The 18586-nt window shown below is 51.9% G+C and overlaps 1 protein-coding gene across 1 annotated transcript; it reads right to left on the reverse strand.

Moving 5' to 3' along the window:
* Positions 1-7984: 7984 nt before the first annotated feature.
* LOC128047526 (cytochrome P450 2D14-like) lies at positions 7985-12175 on the reverse strand. The gene is made up of 9 exons (XM_052639759.1): positions 11987-12175; positions 11089-11260; positions 10392-10544; positions 10127-10287; positions 9550-9726; positions 9248-9389; positions 8843-9030; positions 8262-8403; positions 7985-8163 (listed from the first exon to the last, which is right to left on the reverse strand). Exons 1-9 carry the CDS (start codon positions 12173-12175, stop codon positions 7985-7987), a joined length of 1503 nt encoding a protein of 500 aa, XP_052495719.1.
* Between the last annotated feature and the right edge of the window lie 6411 nt (positions 12176-18586).

The following is an 18586-nucleotide window of genomic DNA, read 5'->3' on the forward strand; positions in this document are numbered from 1 at the left end:
GAGTAGCCTAGGAATATGGTTCCACATTCATACGAGAAGGGGGTGGTGGTGAGCAGGACACCTGCCTGGGGTCACATATTCTCTTGGACATTGCAGGTCCAAGGACCTGTGACTGAAGCCCCTACTCCCAGCCCTCTGTCAGGAAAACACACATGGAAGCTGGATGTCCACTGAGAGTCACTAGCCAGATTAGGGGTTGTCCATCTGGTGAAACCTGGCAGCCCCCCAGCAGCATTTTTTTGTGTGTGTTGAAGTATAGCCAGGAAACGTGACAGTTTCAGGTGAATGGTGAAGGGAAACTTTATTTTGTACTGGGTTATAGCCAATTATAACCAGAGATCAAATTCCCAACATCTGCTAGATCATGGAAAAAGCAAGAGAGTTTCAGAAAAACATCTATTTCTGCTTTATTGATTATGCCTAAGCCTTTGATTGTGTGGATCACAATAAACTGTGGAAAATTCTGAAAGAGAAGGGAATACCAGACCACCTGACTTGCCTCTTGAGAAATCTGTACGCAGGTCAGGAAGCAACAGTTAGAACTGGACACGGAACAACAGACTGGTTCCAAATAGGAAAAGGAGTATGTCAAGGCTGCATATTGTCACCCTGCTTATTTAACTTCTATGTAGAGTACATCATGAGAAACGCTGGACTGGAAGAAATACAAGCTGGAATCAAGATTGCTGGGAGAAATATCAATCACCTCAGATATGCAGATGACACCACCCTTATGGCAGAAAGTGAAGAGGAACTAAAAAGCCTCTTGATGAAAGTGAAATGGAGAGTGAAAAAGTTGGCTTAAAGCTCAACATTCAGAAAACAAAGATCATGGCATCTGGTCCCATCACTTCATGGGAAATAGATGGGGAAACAGTGGAAACAGTGTCAGACTTTATTTTTCTGGGCTCCAAAATCACTGCAGATGGTGACTGCAGCCATGAAGTTAAAAGACGCTTACTCCTTGGAAGAAAAGTTATGGCCAACCTAGACAGTATATTCAAAAGCAGAGACATTACTTTGCCGACTAAGGTCTGTCTAGTCAAGGCTATGATTTTTCCTGTGGTCATGTATGGATGTGAGCGTTGGACTGTGAAGAAAGCTGAGCACCGAAGAATGCCTTTGAACTGTGGTGTTGGAGAAGACTCTTGAGAGTCCCTTGGACTGTAAGGAGATCCAACCAGTCCATTCTGAAGGAGATCAACCCTGGGATTTCTTTGGAAGGAATAATGCTAAGGCTGAAACTCCAATACTTTTGCCACCTCATGCAAAGAGTTGACTTATTGGAAAAGACTGATGCTGCGAGGGATTGGGGGCTGGAGGAGAAGGGGACGACAGAGCATGAAATGGCTGGATGGCATCACAGACTCGATGGACGTGAGTCTGAGTGAACTCCGGGAGATGGTGATGGACAGGGAGGCCTGGCGTGCTGCGATTCATGGGGTCGCAAAGAGTCGAACACAATTGAGCGACTGAACTGAACTGATAGCCAATTAACACTTTGTGGTAATTTTAGATGACCAGTGAAAAAACTCAGCCATACATGCATGTGTATCCATTCTCCTCGCCTCCACCTGCAGCTCCCACTTTGTAGAGGAGGAAACTTAGGCTCCCAGAGGGACAGTGACTGGACCCAGGCTGCCCAAGGTGACACGTTAGAGTCACATGCCTGGTCTCTGGAGGCCCCCTGCTCTCCCTCTCGCGCTACTGGGAAGAGAGGAGTTTCATGGGGCCAAGCTTCTCTGTGACCCAGCAGCACGGAGACGTGTGGGCTACAGAGTTAGGGAGTGACTGTCAGAGGTTGGAGAGCCCCTAAGAAGGCCCAGGTGGGGAGGTACCTTAGGGCTTCCCTAATAGCTCAGTGAGTAGACAATTCATCTGCAGTGCAGAAGACCCCGCTTCAATTCCTGGGTCAGAAACGTCCTCTGGAAAAGGGAAGGGCAACCCACTCTGGTATTCTGACCTGGACAATTCCATGGACTGAATAGTCCGTAGGTTTGCAAAGAGTTGGACACGATTGAGCAGCTTTTACTTTGAGAGACAGAGTCCTAGGTTGTTTCCTTAATGTTTTTATTTTCAGTAACCAAACTTGCATTTAAAAACTTCATTGACATCAAAGATATGTGTGTACATAGTTTGATGGATCAAAGTTTTAAGACTTGGAAAAAGTCTGCTGTTTGTCCTGATCCTCTTCTCCCACAATTCTCACAGCCCAGGGTGGAAACCTTTCTGGCTGAAGCCGTTGATTTTGCCTCCTGTGTTCTAAATAGAAAGCTTATCCTGCTTTATCTTGATTGATGAGATTTAAACATTATCTAATGAATTATTACAACAAAAGGTGAGGATTTAGCTCTTGTAACAACTGAACACCTAGTGCCACCTAAAACAGACGTCTCACCTCTCTCTAATCTTCCTCACGATTATATCCTAGGTTTTGGCATTCTAAATGTTTTGAGTAAAGACATCTTTAGTTGTTAAAAGTTTTTAAGTATCATTTTCTCTCTTTTTTTTTGCTGACTTTTATATCATTTTGGCTTTTAAATTCCTCTCCCACAAAGTGGGTTCATTTTAATTCATTTTTTTAAATTAAGGAACTATTTAAATAGAATGAAATCCATTCTTTTTAGTGTACCGTTCTGTGAGTTTTGACAGATGTATACAACTATGAAATTGCCACTATAGCCAAGATCCAGAACAGCTCCAATCAGTTCAGAAAAATCCCATATACTCACTAATACTAATTCCCCCATACTCATTAATACCCTTCCCCCTCTCCCAGCCCCGGGCACCCCAGTCAATGGTTTTCTAGCTCCATAGTTTTGCCTTTGCAAGAGGGTCATATAACTGGAAACATCCCAGCACCTAGTCTTATTTATCTGCCCACGCAGCAGGCCTGGGGATCTCGGTTCCCTGACCAGGGATGAAACGCGGGCCCCTGCAGTGCAGGCACGGAGTCCTAGCCGCTGGGCCACAGGGCCGCCCCCGGGTGTGGCTCTGAGCCTCTCACTGAGCACAGGACACCTGGGCGTGGTCCGCGGTAGTTTGTTCCTTCTCATTGCCCAGTAGCTGTCCCGAGTATGGATGCCCCGCAGTGTGGCCGCCGACTGGACGAGAAGCATTTGGATTGTTTCCAGTTTTTGGCAGTTTCAGATAAAACCACTGTAATGTTCAGGTACAAGTTTTGTGCGAACATAGGTTTTCCTTTCACTCAGGTAAGCACCGCGCAAGGGGTGCTGGGGTCCTGTGCTAATGTGTACTTAGTTTCCTAGCAAACTGTGAAACTTTCCAAAGTGCTGGTATCCACTTTGCATTCTCTCCAGCAAAGAACGAGAGGATCTGTTTGTTTCCTAACATTTCCAGCATTTTCCTTTTTGAAAGTCATTCTAGTAGGCTTGGGGCGTCATTTTGTTTAGCTCAATATTGAGGGTTTACATGTTAAAACTATGCAAACAGTATTCTTGAGTTAGGGAGTATACTATCATCAGTCTTTCTTTCTGTACAATTTTGCGTTTCTCCTCTTTTTTAAACTGTAGTTTTCTGTGAACCTATAATTAATACATCTAAACTGTCTATTAAAAACAATCTCCTTGCTATACACTTAAGACAAGTTAGGTGGTTTATCAATATGATTATTTCGCTGGGGACGTATTTCTTGGAGCCCTCCACCCTTTTCCCTCCTGGACAGACGTCCTTGAGGTCGGAGGCTCAGCTGTCCTGGGACCTCCCTTCACTGTCATTCTGGTGAGTACATCACTCTGTTCACATGTGCAGCCCATGTTATCTTTTATTTTGCGGTCAGCACAACCTGCAGGTGTCCTGAGGGGTAATCCTGAGATACTCCGGAGGGGTAGTCCTAGATATTACCTGTCTGAAAAGGTCTTACTGCGTATGTAAGTCAGTGTGACTATGTACAGAATTTTAGACTAGAAATAATTTTCTTGCAGATTTTGAAGATTCTCATTTTCTTCTTCCTTCAAAGGGTGATGAAACTTAATAGACTTCTTTCTTCATATCTGGTAGTTTTTAGGTTCTTCTTTTCATCCTAGGTGTTTCAATATTTACTGATGACATCATCTGGGGTGGGTCTCCTTCATCCATTCTCCTGGAGACTTGGCCATTCCTTCTCTCTGCAAACTCAGGTCCTGCATCTTTGGGAAAATTCTCAATAACACATGAATGGAATTTATTTGGGATTTTTCCAGCCACCCCAGTTTGTTGATTCTGTTCCTTCTTTCAGAAAGATCTATGCTTTAGCCTTTGCAGTGCCTGATCTCTCTATTCTGGGAGAAACTCTTTTTCAATTTTATCCTCTACATTGTGATTGGATTTTTAATTCCCATGATCATATTTCTGTTTTTGAAGAATTAGAAGTTGGAGGGACTTGCTGGTGGTCCAGTGGCTAAGAATCCACCTTCTGACTCAGGGGATGCCAGTGTGATCCCTAGCGGGGAACTAAGATCGCACATGCCATGGGGCAACGAAGGCCATGGCCAGCAGTTAGAGAAGAGCCTGTGCACTGAGCTAGAGAGAGAAAAAAAAAGCCCAAGCGCCGAAATGAAGAGTCCATGCACCACAACAGGCCCGATTCAGCCAAAATGAAATTTAAAAAGGTTTTAGAGGTTATTGTTGGAACATTGTTATTTTAGTACCCGTCCTTGATTTGTGAATGCAGCGTTTTATGTTTAAAGACATCAATCATTTGTTAGTGTGAAGCTTCCTGAAACCCCTCGCAGTCTTCGGTGTCTGCAGCATGCACTGACCTGGACCAATGCGTGACTGAGCCCTTGACACGTCACCTCAGCCTTCTCTCTTTCTCCCTGTCATACAGCCCATCGGGGAGACCTTAAGGCCAGTGTGGGGGCCGATGGATAAGTGCTACCCCGTGACCACTCAGGTGGGTCAGGGCTGGGGACTCCTTCTCCCCAGGAGCGGGGCGGCTGTCCTGGGCCTCCTTGGTGGGCACACACACAGAGGATAGGCAGGCAGGGAAGGACCCTGGGCACTCTCAGCTGTATGTGACGGCCCGTTTCCCTCTGTAGAGACGTGGAGTCAGGAGTGGGAAGAAGCATGACTCTGAGGTAAGTGAGGCCTGGCCAGGAAGGGCCGGGGGCTGGGGGCTGTCCCCTGTCAGTGCTCGCTGAGACAGGAACTCGTCCAGCGCAGGATCAGGGCCCCAGGGATAGTAAGGGGGCTCCTTTAGGACACTAACAACCCGACCACACCTCGAGCTGAGAAGGGAGGGGCTTCCCTGGAAAAACAAAGAGCTACACACTCCAAGTGTGCACAGCAGGCGGGGGTCGCACTCCAAGTGTGCACAGAAGCAGGGTGTGTACACTGCAAGTGTGCACAGAAGCAGGGGTTGCGCACTCCAAGTGTGCACAGAAGCAAGGGATGCTGACTCCCAAGTGTGCACAGCAGGAGGGGAGGCGTAGGGCATCAGAGAGCCTTTCTGCCCATATAGCGCCCTCTTGCCCCTCCTTGCAGGCCATGACCCCCAAGGCAATGGGAGGACCAAAAGATGCTGCCCCCAAGGAGGAGACTGCTGTCTTGTCTAGGGAAGAGAGGCAGGTGGGGGACCCGGGGGAGGAACCAGCCAGCCTCATTCCTGGTGCGAAGGGGGTGACTGAGAAGGAAGAGGTAGCAGGGACTGCAGGATGGCAGGTAAGGACCCTGGTGCTCAATTGGAACACGGTCCCCATGTGAGTCCTCCTGGGAAGCCCCTGGGCTCTGCAGGGTGGAGTGGAAAGGCCAGGCTCATGCCACCGTGGCAACGGTTAGAGGAGGCCAGGGCACCCCAAGACCACTGAGTCAAACTTCCAATGCGGTGGAGCAACAGCTCTGTGTGCAGCTGAGAGGTGCAGACATGGTCTGAGCAACGAGTGGATCTGAACCCTGGCCTTACCCGACTGTTCGTGAAGTGAGGCCTGTTTCCCTGGCTACAGAATGTAGAACCTGCCTCATCCCACCCTCTGCCCCTTCTCCCTTCCTAGGAGAATAAGAAGGCCCAAAAGGAGACGGCCGTGTACGTTTCAGGAAAGACAGCAGACCCCACCCTGTGAGCAGGACTGCCCTGCTCCCTCACCCCAGGGACCCTGCAGAGGTCACAGATAGCTGAGCTCCTCCCTGACCCTCCTGGCCCAGGGAGGGGGCGGGGATGAAGCCCAGGTAGTCTGATGCCCTGTCTTTCCCGAAAAGGCCCCTTGTGTCCTTCTTCCTTCTTGGTCTGGCAGGACTTGAGGTCACTCCCCTTGGGCTGGTGGAAGGTATTGCCCTTTTAGCAATGCTGATGTGTTCTCCTGGCAGCAGAGGGTACCCTAGCCCTGGGCAAGGTTCCTTCCAGCAAGGTACCCACAGGGCATGTCTGATTGTGCTTTTTAGAGGCTTCCGGGGAGGACATCGTGGAGGAAAGGCCCGGGGGCTGGGTCCCCCAGCTCTTGAGGAAGCTCTGGCTGGGATGGTTCCCCGCCTCTGACATCCCCAAGATTCGGAGCCACGAGTGACCCTGCGTCCAAAAAATCCACAGTTGTTACTTCTGTAGGCCCGGTTTCCTCCTTTCAGTGTCCTCAAGTTTCTACAAACTCAGTGTGGCTTCGTCCACGGACCCTGTCCCAACAAGCTGGAGGAACACCACCTCCGGCCACTAAACCCTCGACCTGGGTATGCTGGAGACTCAAGGGGGCCCTGGCTGGTGTTCTGAGTTTGTGCCAAAGGACAGACAAGACTCCCTGAATGTCGAGAGCTGACTGTCATGAAGGCACAACTTGCTTGATCAGGGGCTGGTGCTTCCAGCCTGCCTGACTGGTGTCTCCCAGCTCTTAACCTCAATGTGCCAAGGAGTCTGCCCAAGACTCTGGTGAGCAGACAGTCGTTAGAGCCCTTGGGTGGTGTCTGTGTGAGCTCAGTGCAGACCAGACTGGGGGCTGGAGCTGGAGAATGGGGGTCCCTGCCCTTGGCCGGGGCTCCAGGCTGAGAAGGTCACAGCCTCAGAGTCGGCACAGGAACACAGGGCCCGACAGGCATCAGAGGCAAACGTCCTACTGGCTGAAGGGGAAACAGAAGCCCAAGGTCACATGATGTCGTAGCACAGCAAGGACGAGAGCCAGGGTGTCCTCCTCTGAGCTCTGAGGGCTTCCTTCAGCTCTGCCATCCCACTGTCCCAGGATCCAAGGTTGACCCTGCCCCAGAGCACGGCCCGGTCCACTCAGGCTCATTTCCAGCCCCTGCCTAGGCTCCTGGGAGCCCGGCCTCACCTGGCCCCTCAGAGGATAGAGCCCCGGGTTGGAGCCGAGCTCTAGCGCGGCCGTGAGTGGCAACTCCTACTGGGCAGAGGCTGGGGGATGAGTGTCCTTAAGGGGCAGGGAAAGGGGGCCCATCCTATAAAGAGGCCCAGGGAGGTGGCTCCCTCCTGGGAAGAGCTCCGGCCTCAAGAGCATTGAGTGCTGGGGGCTCACCTGGCATATCGCTTCCCAGGCCCCCATCCCACCACCTTCTGTGCCAGCAGACTTGAGGGGCTGCCTGACCTGCGGCCTGTGGAGCAAGGTGGCTGTGGCTAGGCCTGAAATGTGGGTGTCAGAGCTGATGGGCCCCCCTTATCCCATGGGGGCCTGAAATCTCTCCCCAGCCTATGTGAGCCCCTCCAGCAGAAGCCAGGACCTGATTATATAGGCTTCGTCACTTTGCAGAGTACCCAAGGTTGGGTCTCCCAGGGTGTCTGGGTGTAAGCCTCAATAGACCCCTCTCACAGTACACCCCAGGACACTCTGAGCCTCAGTACACTCATGTGTTAAACGGGGTCAAATGCCAGGTAAGGATGAATCAGGCCGGGGTGTGGGGCTGGTTTTGGGGAGACTGCTGAGGCCACGTGACTGCAAGGGATTGGTCAGGGGCCCCAGGTGGGATTCAAGTCAGGATGGAGCCACCAGACAGTGGTTTATTGAGCATCAGGGCTATGGCTGAGGAGCAGGTTGGGGCAGGGTGCCTGCCTCTAGCGGGGCACTGCACAGAGCTGATAGGGGGCTGGGGTCACCAGGAAGGCAAAGACACCATGGTCGCTGGGGCGGGGCTGCCCGGCAGGCACCGAGAAGCTGAAGTGCTGCAGGAGGCTGGTGAAGAAGAGGAAGAGCTCCATGCGGGCCAGGGGCTCCCCGAGGCATGCGCGTCGGCCTGTGGGTGGGCATGGGGGCTCTGTAAGCCAGGGTCTCCCCCTCCAAGACCCCTCAGAATGGGGAAGCAAACCGGGTAGCCCACCAGCCCCAAGATACCTGCGGAGAAGGGTATGAAGGCCTCCTGCTTGACGAAGCGGCCCTGGGCATCCAGGAAGTGCTCCGGGTGGAAGCGGAAGGGCTTCTCCCAGATGGTCTCATCCTTCAGCACTGACGACAGGTTGGTGATGAGTGTCGTCCCCTGGTGGCAAATGTCTGGGATGGGTGAGGTTTTGATTGGTTGCAGAGGGGGAGGGGTGCCCAGACCCCTGCCACCAAACTCACATGGGCACACACACTGCGTGGCACACACCCGGACTCTTCAAGTAACTCTCAGCCCAAGACGCCTCTCAGCACCGTCCCTGTGCCCATGGCAGGGTGCCCTTACTTCCCCTCAGTGCCCGGCCCCTCAAACGCTGAGACACGTTCTAGTTTGTCTTCCCTCCCAACCGGGGGCTCTGAGTGGACAGAGCCAGGCCTGCTCTGCTCTCGTCCACGCCCACCCAGGCTGGGACATTATGTACCTTAGCCATGAGAACGGGGTGGCTTGGATTCCAGTCCTGGCCACACCTGGCAACACTCACTGTGGCTACCAGGTGGCAGGTGGTGCGGAGGCGGGGTTGGGGGAGCCGCAGGCCTACCTTTGGGACGTGGAAGCCCTGCACCTTGATGTCACGGGATGTCATGTGGGGCACTCCCAGGGGGATGATGTCTGCAAAGCGTTGCACCTCATGGACCACGGCCACGGTGAAGGGCATGAGGGCCTGATCCCCCATCTCTGGTCGCCTCACTTTCCCTATCACCTCATCGATTTCCTGCTGGACCCGTCCTGGAAAACAAGTGTCCTCGTGGTGGTCAGACCCAAGGGCTGGGCTCCTGCCTCCTCCTGACGCCCGGGTAGTACTGTGTCCTCTCGGAGGAGGCACTGTGACATTGGAGCTGGGGCTCAGGCCCTGCACAGAGCTGGTGTTGGTGGCCAAACCAACTGAGCTTAGAGGCCTCGTCCTGTCTTCGTCCTCCCAGCACCCATCCCGGGCTAGACTCACGCTGCACGTCTGGGTGCAGGATCATGAGGAGGAGGGCCCAGGCCAATGTGGTCGAGGTGGTGACCATCCCAGCGGAGAACAGGTCGGCCACCACCAGGCGCAGGTTCTCATCATTGAAGCTGCTCTCGGGGTTCCCCTTGGCCTGGGTCACACCGGGAAGGTAAGCTCAGGGACAGAGGTGAAGTCCCCACATGGCCTCCCACCCTGCTCCGGTCAGCCCAGGTGTCTGATCCCTGGGTGATACAGAGCCCCGAATTTGCCTCCTGGGCCCTCAACACACATCCCTGTTCCGATCACCTTACCTCCTTCACCTCATCCAGGAAGGCATCGGTCAGGTGTCGGGGTGGCTGGGTTGGGTCCCGGGTCATCTTCTGCTCGGTGATCAACTCATCAATCAGGGCCATGAAGGCCTTCTGCCCCGGGAAGACGTTGGCGGCCAGCCCTGGGATGCGCATGAGCACCGGCACAGCTTCCACCACCTGTGCGGGTCACAGCCGTGGGGCCGTGGGACATCCTGGTGCTCAGGCTCTCACCAGTCAAGTCCTAGCTTCCTCCAGTGTGTCCATCATCGAACTTGTTCCTCCCTAAGTTCAGACCTGCCCCTCTCTCCTGGCCCTGAGCCCAAAAGATAAACCTAAAATGTACATATCGTGCGTACCGGTCCCTTCCAGTGAAAGCGTACTCCCACCCCTAAGCTCGCTGAGCCCACCAGGCCTCTCCCACCTGGGCTGTCTGCCATCTCCCACTTCCAGACCTTTTCCTTGCAGGTGCCTATCCCAGAAAGCCCTTTCTTGCGCTGGCCCTCTACACAAGTCCTCCTCCGGGGGGAGGGACTTGCTGGAGGACGGAGGCCGTCTCTACAGAGCTCCTTGCCCGCACCTGGCGCACTAAGCCAGACTCTTCTTTCAACAGGTCCTCCATCATGTCCAACAACTTGACGATGCGAGGATCGTTGTAGTCGAAGCGGAACCCGAAGGTCAGGGAGGCGATCACGTTGCTCACTGCTTTATTCAGGAGGTCCTTGGGGCTAAAGGGATGTCCTGGAAGGGGACAGTGCAAGGTAGGGCACGCCTCCATCTCTTCTGTCCCAGACCTCTCCAAACCTCCCAGACCTCCGTGTCCCTCAGCCCCAGCACTCACTCACCGGCCTGGTCGGCGAAGGCGGCACAGAGGCACGAGGCCTCCTCAGTCACCCACTGCTCCAGTGACTTCTTCCCCAGGCCGAAGTTGCGCAGAGTGGACAGGGAGAAGCGCCGCTGCTCTCGCCAGGCGTTCCCATATCGCGCCAGGATCACTCCTGGGGACGGGGCGGGCATGTGGGCGTGGCTCTGGCCTGGCCCCGCCCCTCCCGGGGATCTGCTCACAACCCCACCCCGTGGGGGAAGTTCTCGGGGTTGCCCGCCCACACTGGCCTGGCCGTCCCCTTCCAAATCCCGCCCACTTTGACACCCCTTTCCATCCGGGGACAGGTCCCATTCTCTGTCGGCCGCATTGCTCCCCGAGTCACCCCTACTTGGCGCCCGTCTTGGCTCCACTTTTTATTTTGCTCACGGAGACCTGGTTCCACCGGGGAAGGTCCTGGCCTGCCCCTGCACTACCAGCCCTGGCATTGTCCTCTTTCCTGCCCACACTGACGTCTCCTTCGCGTTCTCAGTGACCCTGGGCCGCCCTCTCTTAGAAAGTCCCCTGCCCTCAGCCTCATCCAATTTCTCCTTCCCCAACGCTTGGCACAGTCTCCATTCTCAACCTGCCGCCCCCTCTAATTGGTTGGCTCTTTCCTGCACCGAATGTCCCCAACTCTGCCTCCACCTGCAGGGACGCGGCCTGCCCTCTCCACTTGCCTTCGGCGCGCGGCCCGTAACCCAGGTGCTCGTAGACGGCCGGAGGTGGACGGTCGGAAGTGTCCTGGTTGCGGTGCACCAGCGCCTCGCGCACAGCGGCCAGCCCGTTGAGCACAACTACCGGCGTCCAGACCTGCTGCAGGCTGAACACGTTCCCGAAGCGGCGCCGCAGCTGCAGGCCAAAGGTCGAGGGTGTTTGGCAAGCCCAGGCCCCGCCTGGCTGTGGGCCCAGCCTCGTGGCTCTAGCCTCTGGGCACCTCTGGGCCCCCCTCCAGCAGCGAGCAACTGCAAGGACTTTATCTAGTCTTGTGAGCCCCGGGGGTTACATCCACTAGTTTTGAGGCTCTCAAGTTGGATGAGACCATCCTACTCACAGACCCAGCTATGACTGTGCAAGTGTCACAAAATGGCCAGCAGGCCAAGTCAGCATCCTATTTACAGGTGAAGAGACCCAGGCTCACAGAGGGGACCAGGGAGGCCCAAGGTCTCATGGAGGCAAAAGACCTGAACCAGATCACTGTGCCTCTCTCAACCTCAACTCGCCTGATTCAAACAGGGCCCATGACCAGACATCTCCCCCATTCTCAAGACCTTTCCTCCCAACGTGACCCTCAGGGATCAGGTTCACATAATCGAAGAGCTGGCTGGCTGAATCCACAGCCTGTCACCATCCTATAAACCCCCACCCGTTGGTCTTTGTCCTCTCTGACCTCTGTTTGGAAACTCCAAACAGTTCTCGGGCCCTGAACAAACGCCCTCCCTCAGGAGGGCTCTCGAATCCGCCTCCTCTTCTTGGCCCAGTCCTCTTCCGGCCTGTGGCTTCACCCAGCGCCCACTGTCTGCTGCTAGGTGGGGCCCTAGGACCGCCGCTGCGCACTCCCCACCCCTCCGTCCTCACCTGGTTGAAGCTGAGCCGCGGGTCTTTGAAGTCCACCTGCAGCAGGTTGCCCAGCACCGGCAGCGGCGTGGGGCCTGGTGGGTAGCGTGGGGCCCAGCGTGAGCGCCGGTGCATCAGGTCCAGCAAGAGCAAGAAGATGAGCACGGCCACGGCCAGGGGCCCCAGCGTGTCCCCAGACAGCAGCCCCATGGCTGCCTCCGTGGGCGCTGCGTTCCTCACCACACCGGCACCCAGGACCAGCCCAGCGCGGCACTCTCACTCCACCTCCGGGGCTCCACCAGTCCGGGGCCGCTTTATAAAGGGAGCGGAGGCCCGGCCTTTGCCCTCTGCCCTGAGGTGTGCTGTAGGGGAGATTGTGCTGCCAGAGGGTAGGAGAGGGGTCAAGGAGAGTCAGGCGCACGGGCGCCCACTGTCCCTCACGCGTGCTCTCCACGTGCTTCCGGAGGTGGCTGGAGAGCACAAGAAGTCCCCCTGCCCCGGCCTGACTCCCCAGCTCGGCAGAGTCGAGGAAGAATCCAGGGTCTTGGGAATGGGTTCTGCCACCACCTGTCGCCTGTCAGCCTCTAATGCGGCCACAGCCCCGTTCCCAGAACGTGTCCCTGTCCTCCTCCTAGTGGCCTTCGCCTCCCAAGTATGTTCTGGTCCTTGCCCCGTGCTGGCGGGAGGACCTGATGACCGGAGGGACCACCGGTAAAGTTCTTGGTGTCCCCTCACTTCCCACCGGTACACACCACACACACACAGAATCACACACTCATGAACCACACTTACACACATTCACATCCTGACTAGCCCATGCTCACATGCATATCTACACACCCACACAGCCACATCCACGAGTGCCTGTGTTACCACCTTCCACTCACAGAGACCCAGCAGCAAGGGCTCTAGTTCTCAGCGGCTGCCTGGACTCAGCCGACCTCCCTGCACCTGGAGGCTGCTCTCAGGGATGCGGGCGCCTTCACCTGGCTGGCTGCTGCCTCAGTTTCCACCTGTTGTGGCTGAGGGAAGTTGAGTCTGGGGGTAGGGAGGCAGCAGGGTTGTTTTCCAAAATCCGTTAGTGAAAGTGAACTCGCTCAGTCATATCCGACTCTCTGAGACACCATGGTCTGTAGCCTGCCAGGCTTCTTCCATGGGATTCCAGGGAAGAATACTGGAGTGGGTTGCCATTTACTTCTCCCGAAGATCTTCCCGACCTAGGATAGAACCCAGGTCTCCCGCCTTGTAAGCAGACGCTTTACTGTCTGAGCCACTAAAATCCAGGCATCCTCCCAAAAAACTCCCAAACTCCCTCCTCAAAACACATATAACCAAGTCATATTCTACAAAAGTGATCTTCAAATATTTACTTATATCTTTTGAATAACTGTCTCCTCACACATTTGTAAGTTAATGTCTAATGTCTTTCATCACACATCAAAATACTTTAAAAATCTACCATTTCTAACATATTGTAAACATCGACATTTAAAAATAGTTATGTTACTCTTTTAAGTGTTTTAACTAGCCTTTCTTCATCTACCTGCCGGCGTGGTGTACTCCTCTTTTCAGGGGTCTTTGTGGAAACAGCCCCTGCCCATGAGATCGCTGTGGAGTCATCACAGGTGGGGACCCCTGTCAGGGGCTACGGGGACTGTCTCACGTAGCACAAGATCGCTTATGCGGCTTGATTGGAAACGATTAACCAACTGTGTGTGTGTGTGTGTGTGAGGACTCTGGAGAAATTCCCTGTATTCTCAGGAAAGTGTCAAAGCCCCGCTCTACCACCCCCATTCCCGGCCTCCTCGGGCTGGCTGTATGGTCACCTCAGGGCTCCGTGGCCATAAGCTCATCTCAGGGTCCGTGGCAGGAACCTAGACGAATCGACAGGAACAGATGACCCCTACTGTGTGAGTAGCCTAGGAATATGGTTCCACATTCATACGAGAAGGGGGTGGTGGTGAGCAGGACACCTGCCTGGGGTCACATATTCTCTTGGACATTGCAGGTCCAAGGACCTGTGACTGAAGCCCCTACTCCCAGCCCTCTGTCAGGAAAACACACATGGAAGCTGGATGTCCACTGAGAGTCACTAGCCAGATTAGGGGTTGTCCATCTGGTGAAACCTGGCAGCCCCCCAGCAGCATTTTTTTGTGTGTGTTGAAGTATAGCCAGGAAACGTGACAGTTTCAGGTGAATGGTGAAGGGAAACTTTATTTTGTACTGGGTTATAGCCAATTATAACCAGAGATCAAATTCCCAACATCTGCTAGATCATGGAAAAAGCAAGAGAGTTTCAGAAAAACATCTATTTCTGCTTTATTGATTATGCCTAAGCCTTTGATTGTGTGGATCACAATAAACTGTGGAAAATTCTGAAAGAGAAGGGAATACCAGACCACCTGACTTGCCTCTTGAGAAATCTGTACGCAGGTCAGGAAGCAACAGTTAGAACTGGACACGGAACAACAGACTGGTTCCAAATAGGAAAAGGAGTATGTCAAGGCTGCATATTGTCACCCTGCTTATTTAACTTCTATGTAGAGTACATCATGAGAAACGCTGGACTGGAAGAAATACAAGCTGGAATCAAGATTGCTGGGAGAAATATCAATCACCTCAGATATGCAGATGACACCACCCTTATGGCAGAAAGTGAAGAGGAACTAAAAAGCCTCTTGATGAAAGTGAAATGGAGAGTGAAAAAGTTGGCTTAAAGCTCAACATTCAGAAAACAAAGATCATGGCATCTGGTCCCATCACTTCATGGGAAATAGATGGGGAAACAGTGGAAACAGTGTCAGACTTTATTTTTCTGGGCTCCAAAATCACTGCAGATGGTGACTGCAGCCATGAAGTTAAAAGACGCTTACTCCTTGGAAGAAAAGTTATGGCCAACCTAGACAGTATATTCAAAAGCAGAGACATTACTTTGCCGACTAAGGTCTGTCTAGTCAAGGCTATGATTTTTCCTGTGGTCATGTATGGATGTGAGCGTTGGACTGTGAAGAAAGCTGAGCACCGAAGAATGCCTTTGAACTGTGGTGTTGGAGAAGACTCTTGAGAGTCCCTTGGACTGTAAGGAGATCCAACCAGTCCATTCTGAAGGAGATCAACCCTGGGATTTCTTTGGAAGGAATAATGCTAAGGCTGAAACTCCAATACTTTTGCCACCTCATGCAAAGAGTTGACTTATTGGAAAAGACTGATGCTGCGAGGGATTGGGGGCTGGAGGAGAAGGGGACGACAGAGCATGAAATGGCTGGATGGCATCACAGACTCGATGGACGTGAGTCTGAGTGAACTCCGGGAGATGGTGATGGACAGGGAGGCCTGGCGTGCTGCGATTCATGGGGTCGCAAAGAGTCGAACACAATTGAGCGACTGAACTGAACTGATAGCCAATTAACACTTTGTGGTAATTTTAGATGACCAGTGAAAAAACTCAGCCATACATGCATGTGTATCCATTCTCCTCGCCTCCACCTGCAGCTCCCACTTTGTAGAGGAGGAAACTTAGGCTCCCAGAGGGACAGTGACTGGACCCAGGCTGCCCAAGGTGACACGTTAGAGTCACATGCCTGGTCTCTGGAGGCCCCCTGCTCTCCCTCTCGCGCTACTGGGAAGAGAGGAGTTTCATGGGGCCAAGCTTCTCTGTGACCCAGCAGCACGGAGACGTGTGGGCTACAGAGTTAGGGAGTGACTGTCAGAGGTTGGAGAGCCCCTAAGAAGGCCCAGGTGGGGAGGTACCTTAGGGCTTCCCTAATAGCTCAGTGAGTAGACAATTCGCCTGCAGTGCAGAAGACCCCGCTTCAATTCCTGGGTCAGAAACGTCCTCTGGAAAAGGGAAGGGCAACCCACTCTGGTATTCTGACCTGGACAATTCCATGGACTGAATAGTCCGTAGGTTTGCAAAGAGTTGGACACGATTGAGCAGCTTTTACTTTGAGAGACAGAGTCCTAGGTTGTTTCCTTAATGTTTTTATTTTCAGTAACCAAACTTGCATTTAAAAACTTCATTGACATCAAAGATATGTGTGTACATAGTTTGATGGATCAAAGTTTTAAGACTTGGAAAAAGTCTGCTGTTTGTCCTGATCCTCTTCTCCCACAATTCTCACAGCCCAGGGTGGAAACCTTTCTGGCTGAAGCCGTTGATTTTGCCTCCTGTGTTCTAAATAGAAAGCTTATCCTGCTTTATCTTGATTGATGAGATTTAAACATTATCTAATGAATTATTACAACAAAAGGTGAGGATTTAGCTCTTGTAACAACTGAACACCTAGTGCCACCTAAAACAGACGTCTCACCTCTCTCTAATCTTCCTCACGATTATATCCTAGGTTTTGGCATTCTAAATGTTTTGAGTAAAGACATCTTTAGTTGTTAAAAGTTTTTAAGTATCATTTTCTCTCTTTTTTTTTGCTGACTTTTATATCATTTTGGCTTTTAAATTCCTCTCCCACAAAGTGGGTTCATTTTAATTCATTTTTTTAAATTAAGGAACTATTTAAATAGAATGAAATCCATTCTTTTTAGTGTACCGTTCTGTGAGTTTTGACAGATGTATACAACTATGAAATTGCCACTATAGCCAAGATCCAGAACAGCTCCAATCAGTTCAGAAAAATCCCATATACTCACTAATACTAATTCCCCCATACTCATTAATACCCTTCCCCCTCTCCCAGCCCCGGGCACCCCAGTCAATGGTTTTCTAGCTCCATAGTTTTGCCTTTGCAAGAGGGTCATATAACTGGAAACATCCCAGCACCTAGTCTTATTTATCTGCCCACGCAGCAGGCCTGGGGATCTCGGTTCCCTGACCAGGGATGAAACGCGGGCCCCTGCAGTGCAGGCACGGAGTCCTAGCCGCTGGGCCACAGGGCCGCCCCCGGGTGTGGCTCTGAGCCTCTCACTGAGCACAGGACACCTGGGCGTGGTCCGCGGTAGTTTGTTCCTTCTCATTGCCCAGTAGCTGTCCCGAGTATGGATGCCCCGCAGTGTGGCCGCCGACTGGACGAGAAGCATTTGGATTGTTTCCAGTTTTTGGCAGTTTCAGATAAAACCACTGTAATGTTCAGGTACAAGTTTTGTGCGAACATAGGTTTTCCTTTCACTCAGGTAAGCACCGCGCAAGGGGTGCTGGGGTCCTGTGCTAATGTGTACTTAGTTTCCTAGCAAACTGTGAAACTTTCCAAAGTGCTGGTATCCACTTTGCATTCTCTCCAGCAAAGAACGAGAGGATCTGTTTGTTTCCTAACATTTCCAGCATTTTCCTTTTTGAAAGTCATTCTAGTAGGCTTGGGGCGTCATTTTGTTTAGCTCAATATTGAGGGTTTACATGTTAAAACTATGCAAACAGTATTCTTGAGTTAGGGAGTATACTATCATCAGTCTTTCTTTCTGTACAATTTTGCGTTTCTCCTCTTTTTTAAACTGTAGTTTTCTGTGAACCTATAATTAATACATCTAAACTGTCTATTAAAAACAATCTCCTTGCTATACACTTAAGACAAGTTAGGTGGTTTATCAATATGATTATTTCGCTGGGGACGTATTTCTTGGAGCCCTCCACCCTTTTCCCTCCTGGACAGACGTCCTTGAGGTCGGAGGCTCAGCTGTCCTGGGACCTCCCTTCACTGTCATTCTGGTGAGTACATCACTCTGTTCACATGTGCAGCCCATGTTATCTTTTATTTTGCGGTCAGCACAACCTGCAGGTGTCCTGAGGGGTAATCCTGAGATACTCCGGAGGGGTAGTCCTAGATATTACCTGTCTGAAAAGGTCTTACTGCGTATGTAAGTCAGTGTGACTATGTACAGAATTTTAGACTAGAAATAATTTTCTTGCAGATTTTGAAGATTCTCATTTTCTTCTTCCTTCAAAGGGTGATGAAACTTAATAGACTTCTTTCTTCATATCTGGTAGTTTTTAGGTTCTTCTTTTCATCCTAGGTGTTTCAATATTTACTGATGACATCATCTGGGGTGGGTCTCCTTCATCCATTCTCCTGGAGACTTGGCCATTCCTTCTCTCTGCAAACTCAGGTCCTGCATCTTTGGGAAAATTCTCAATAACACATGAATGGAATTTATTTGGGATTTTTCCAGCCACCCCAGTTTGTTGATTCTGTTCCTTCTTTCAGAAAGATCTATGCTTTAGCCTTTGCAGTGCCTGATCTCTCTATTCTGGGAGAAACTCTTTTTCAATTTTATCCTCTACATTGTGATTGGATTTTTAATTCCCATGATCATATTTCTGTTTTTGAAGAATTAGAAGTTGGAGGGACTTGCTGGTGGTCCAGTGGCTAAGAATCCACCTTCTGACTCAGGGGATGCCAGTGTGATCCCTAGCGGGGAACTAAGATCGCACATGCCATGGGGCAACGAAGGCCATGGCCAGCAGTTAGAGAAGAGCCTGTGCACTGAGCTAGAGAGAGAAAAAAAAAGCCCAAGCGCCGAAATGAAGAGTCCATGCACCACAACAGGCCCGATTCAGCCAAAATGAAATTTAAAAAGGTTTTAGAGGTTATTGTTGGAACATTGTTATTTTAGTACCCGTCCTTGATTTGTGAATGCAGCGTTTTATGTTTAAAGACATCAATCATTTGTTAGTGT

Source organism: Budorcas taxicolor, chromosome 5 (genome assembly GCF_023091745.1).
Source record: "Budorcas taxicolor isolate Tak-1 chromosome 5, Takin1.1, whole genome shotgun sequence".
Taxonomy (NCBI): Eukaryota; Metazoa; Chordata; class Mammalia; order Artiodactyla; family Bovidae; genus Budorcas; species Budorcas taxicolor.

Coding starts and splice junctions, on each gene's coding strand:
- LOC128047526 (XM_052639759.1), bottom strand. CDS start 12,175: ATGGGGCTGCTGTCTGGGGACACGCTGGGGCCCCTGGCCGTGGCCGTG. Junction 10,545..11,088: donor TTACGGGCCGCGCGCCGAAG/GCAAGTGGAGAG, acceptor CCCCGTCCCCAG/GAGTGATCCTGGCGCGATAT. Junction 9,031..9,247: donor CCTGCACCCAGACGTGCAGC/GTGAGTCTAGCC, acceptor CTTGTTTTCCAG/GACGGGTCCAGCAGGAAATC.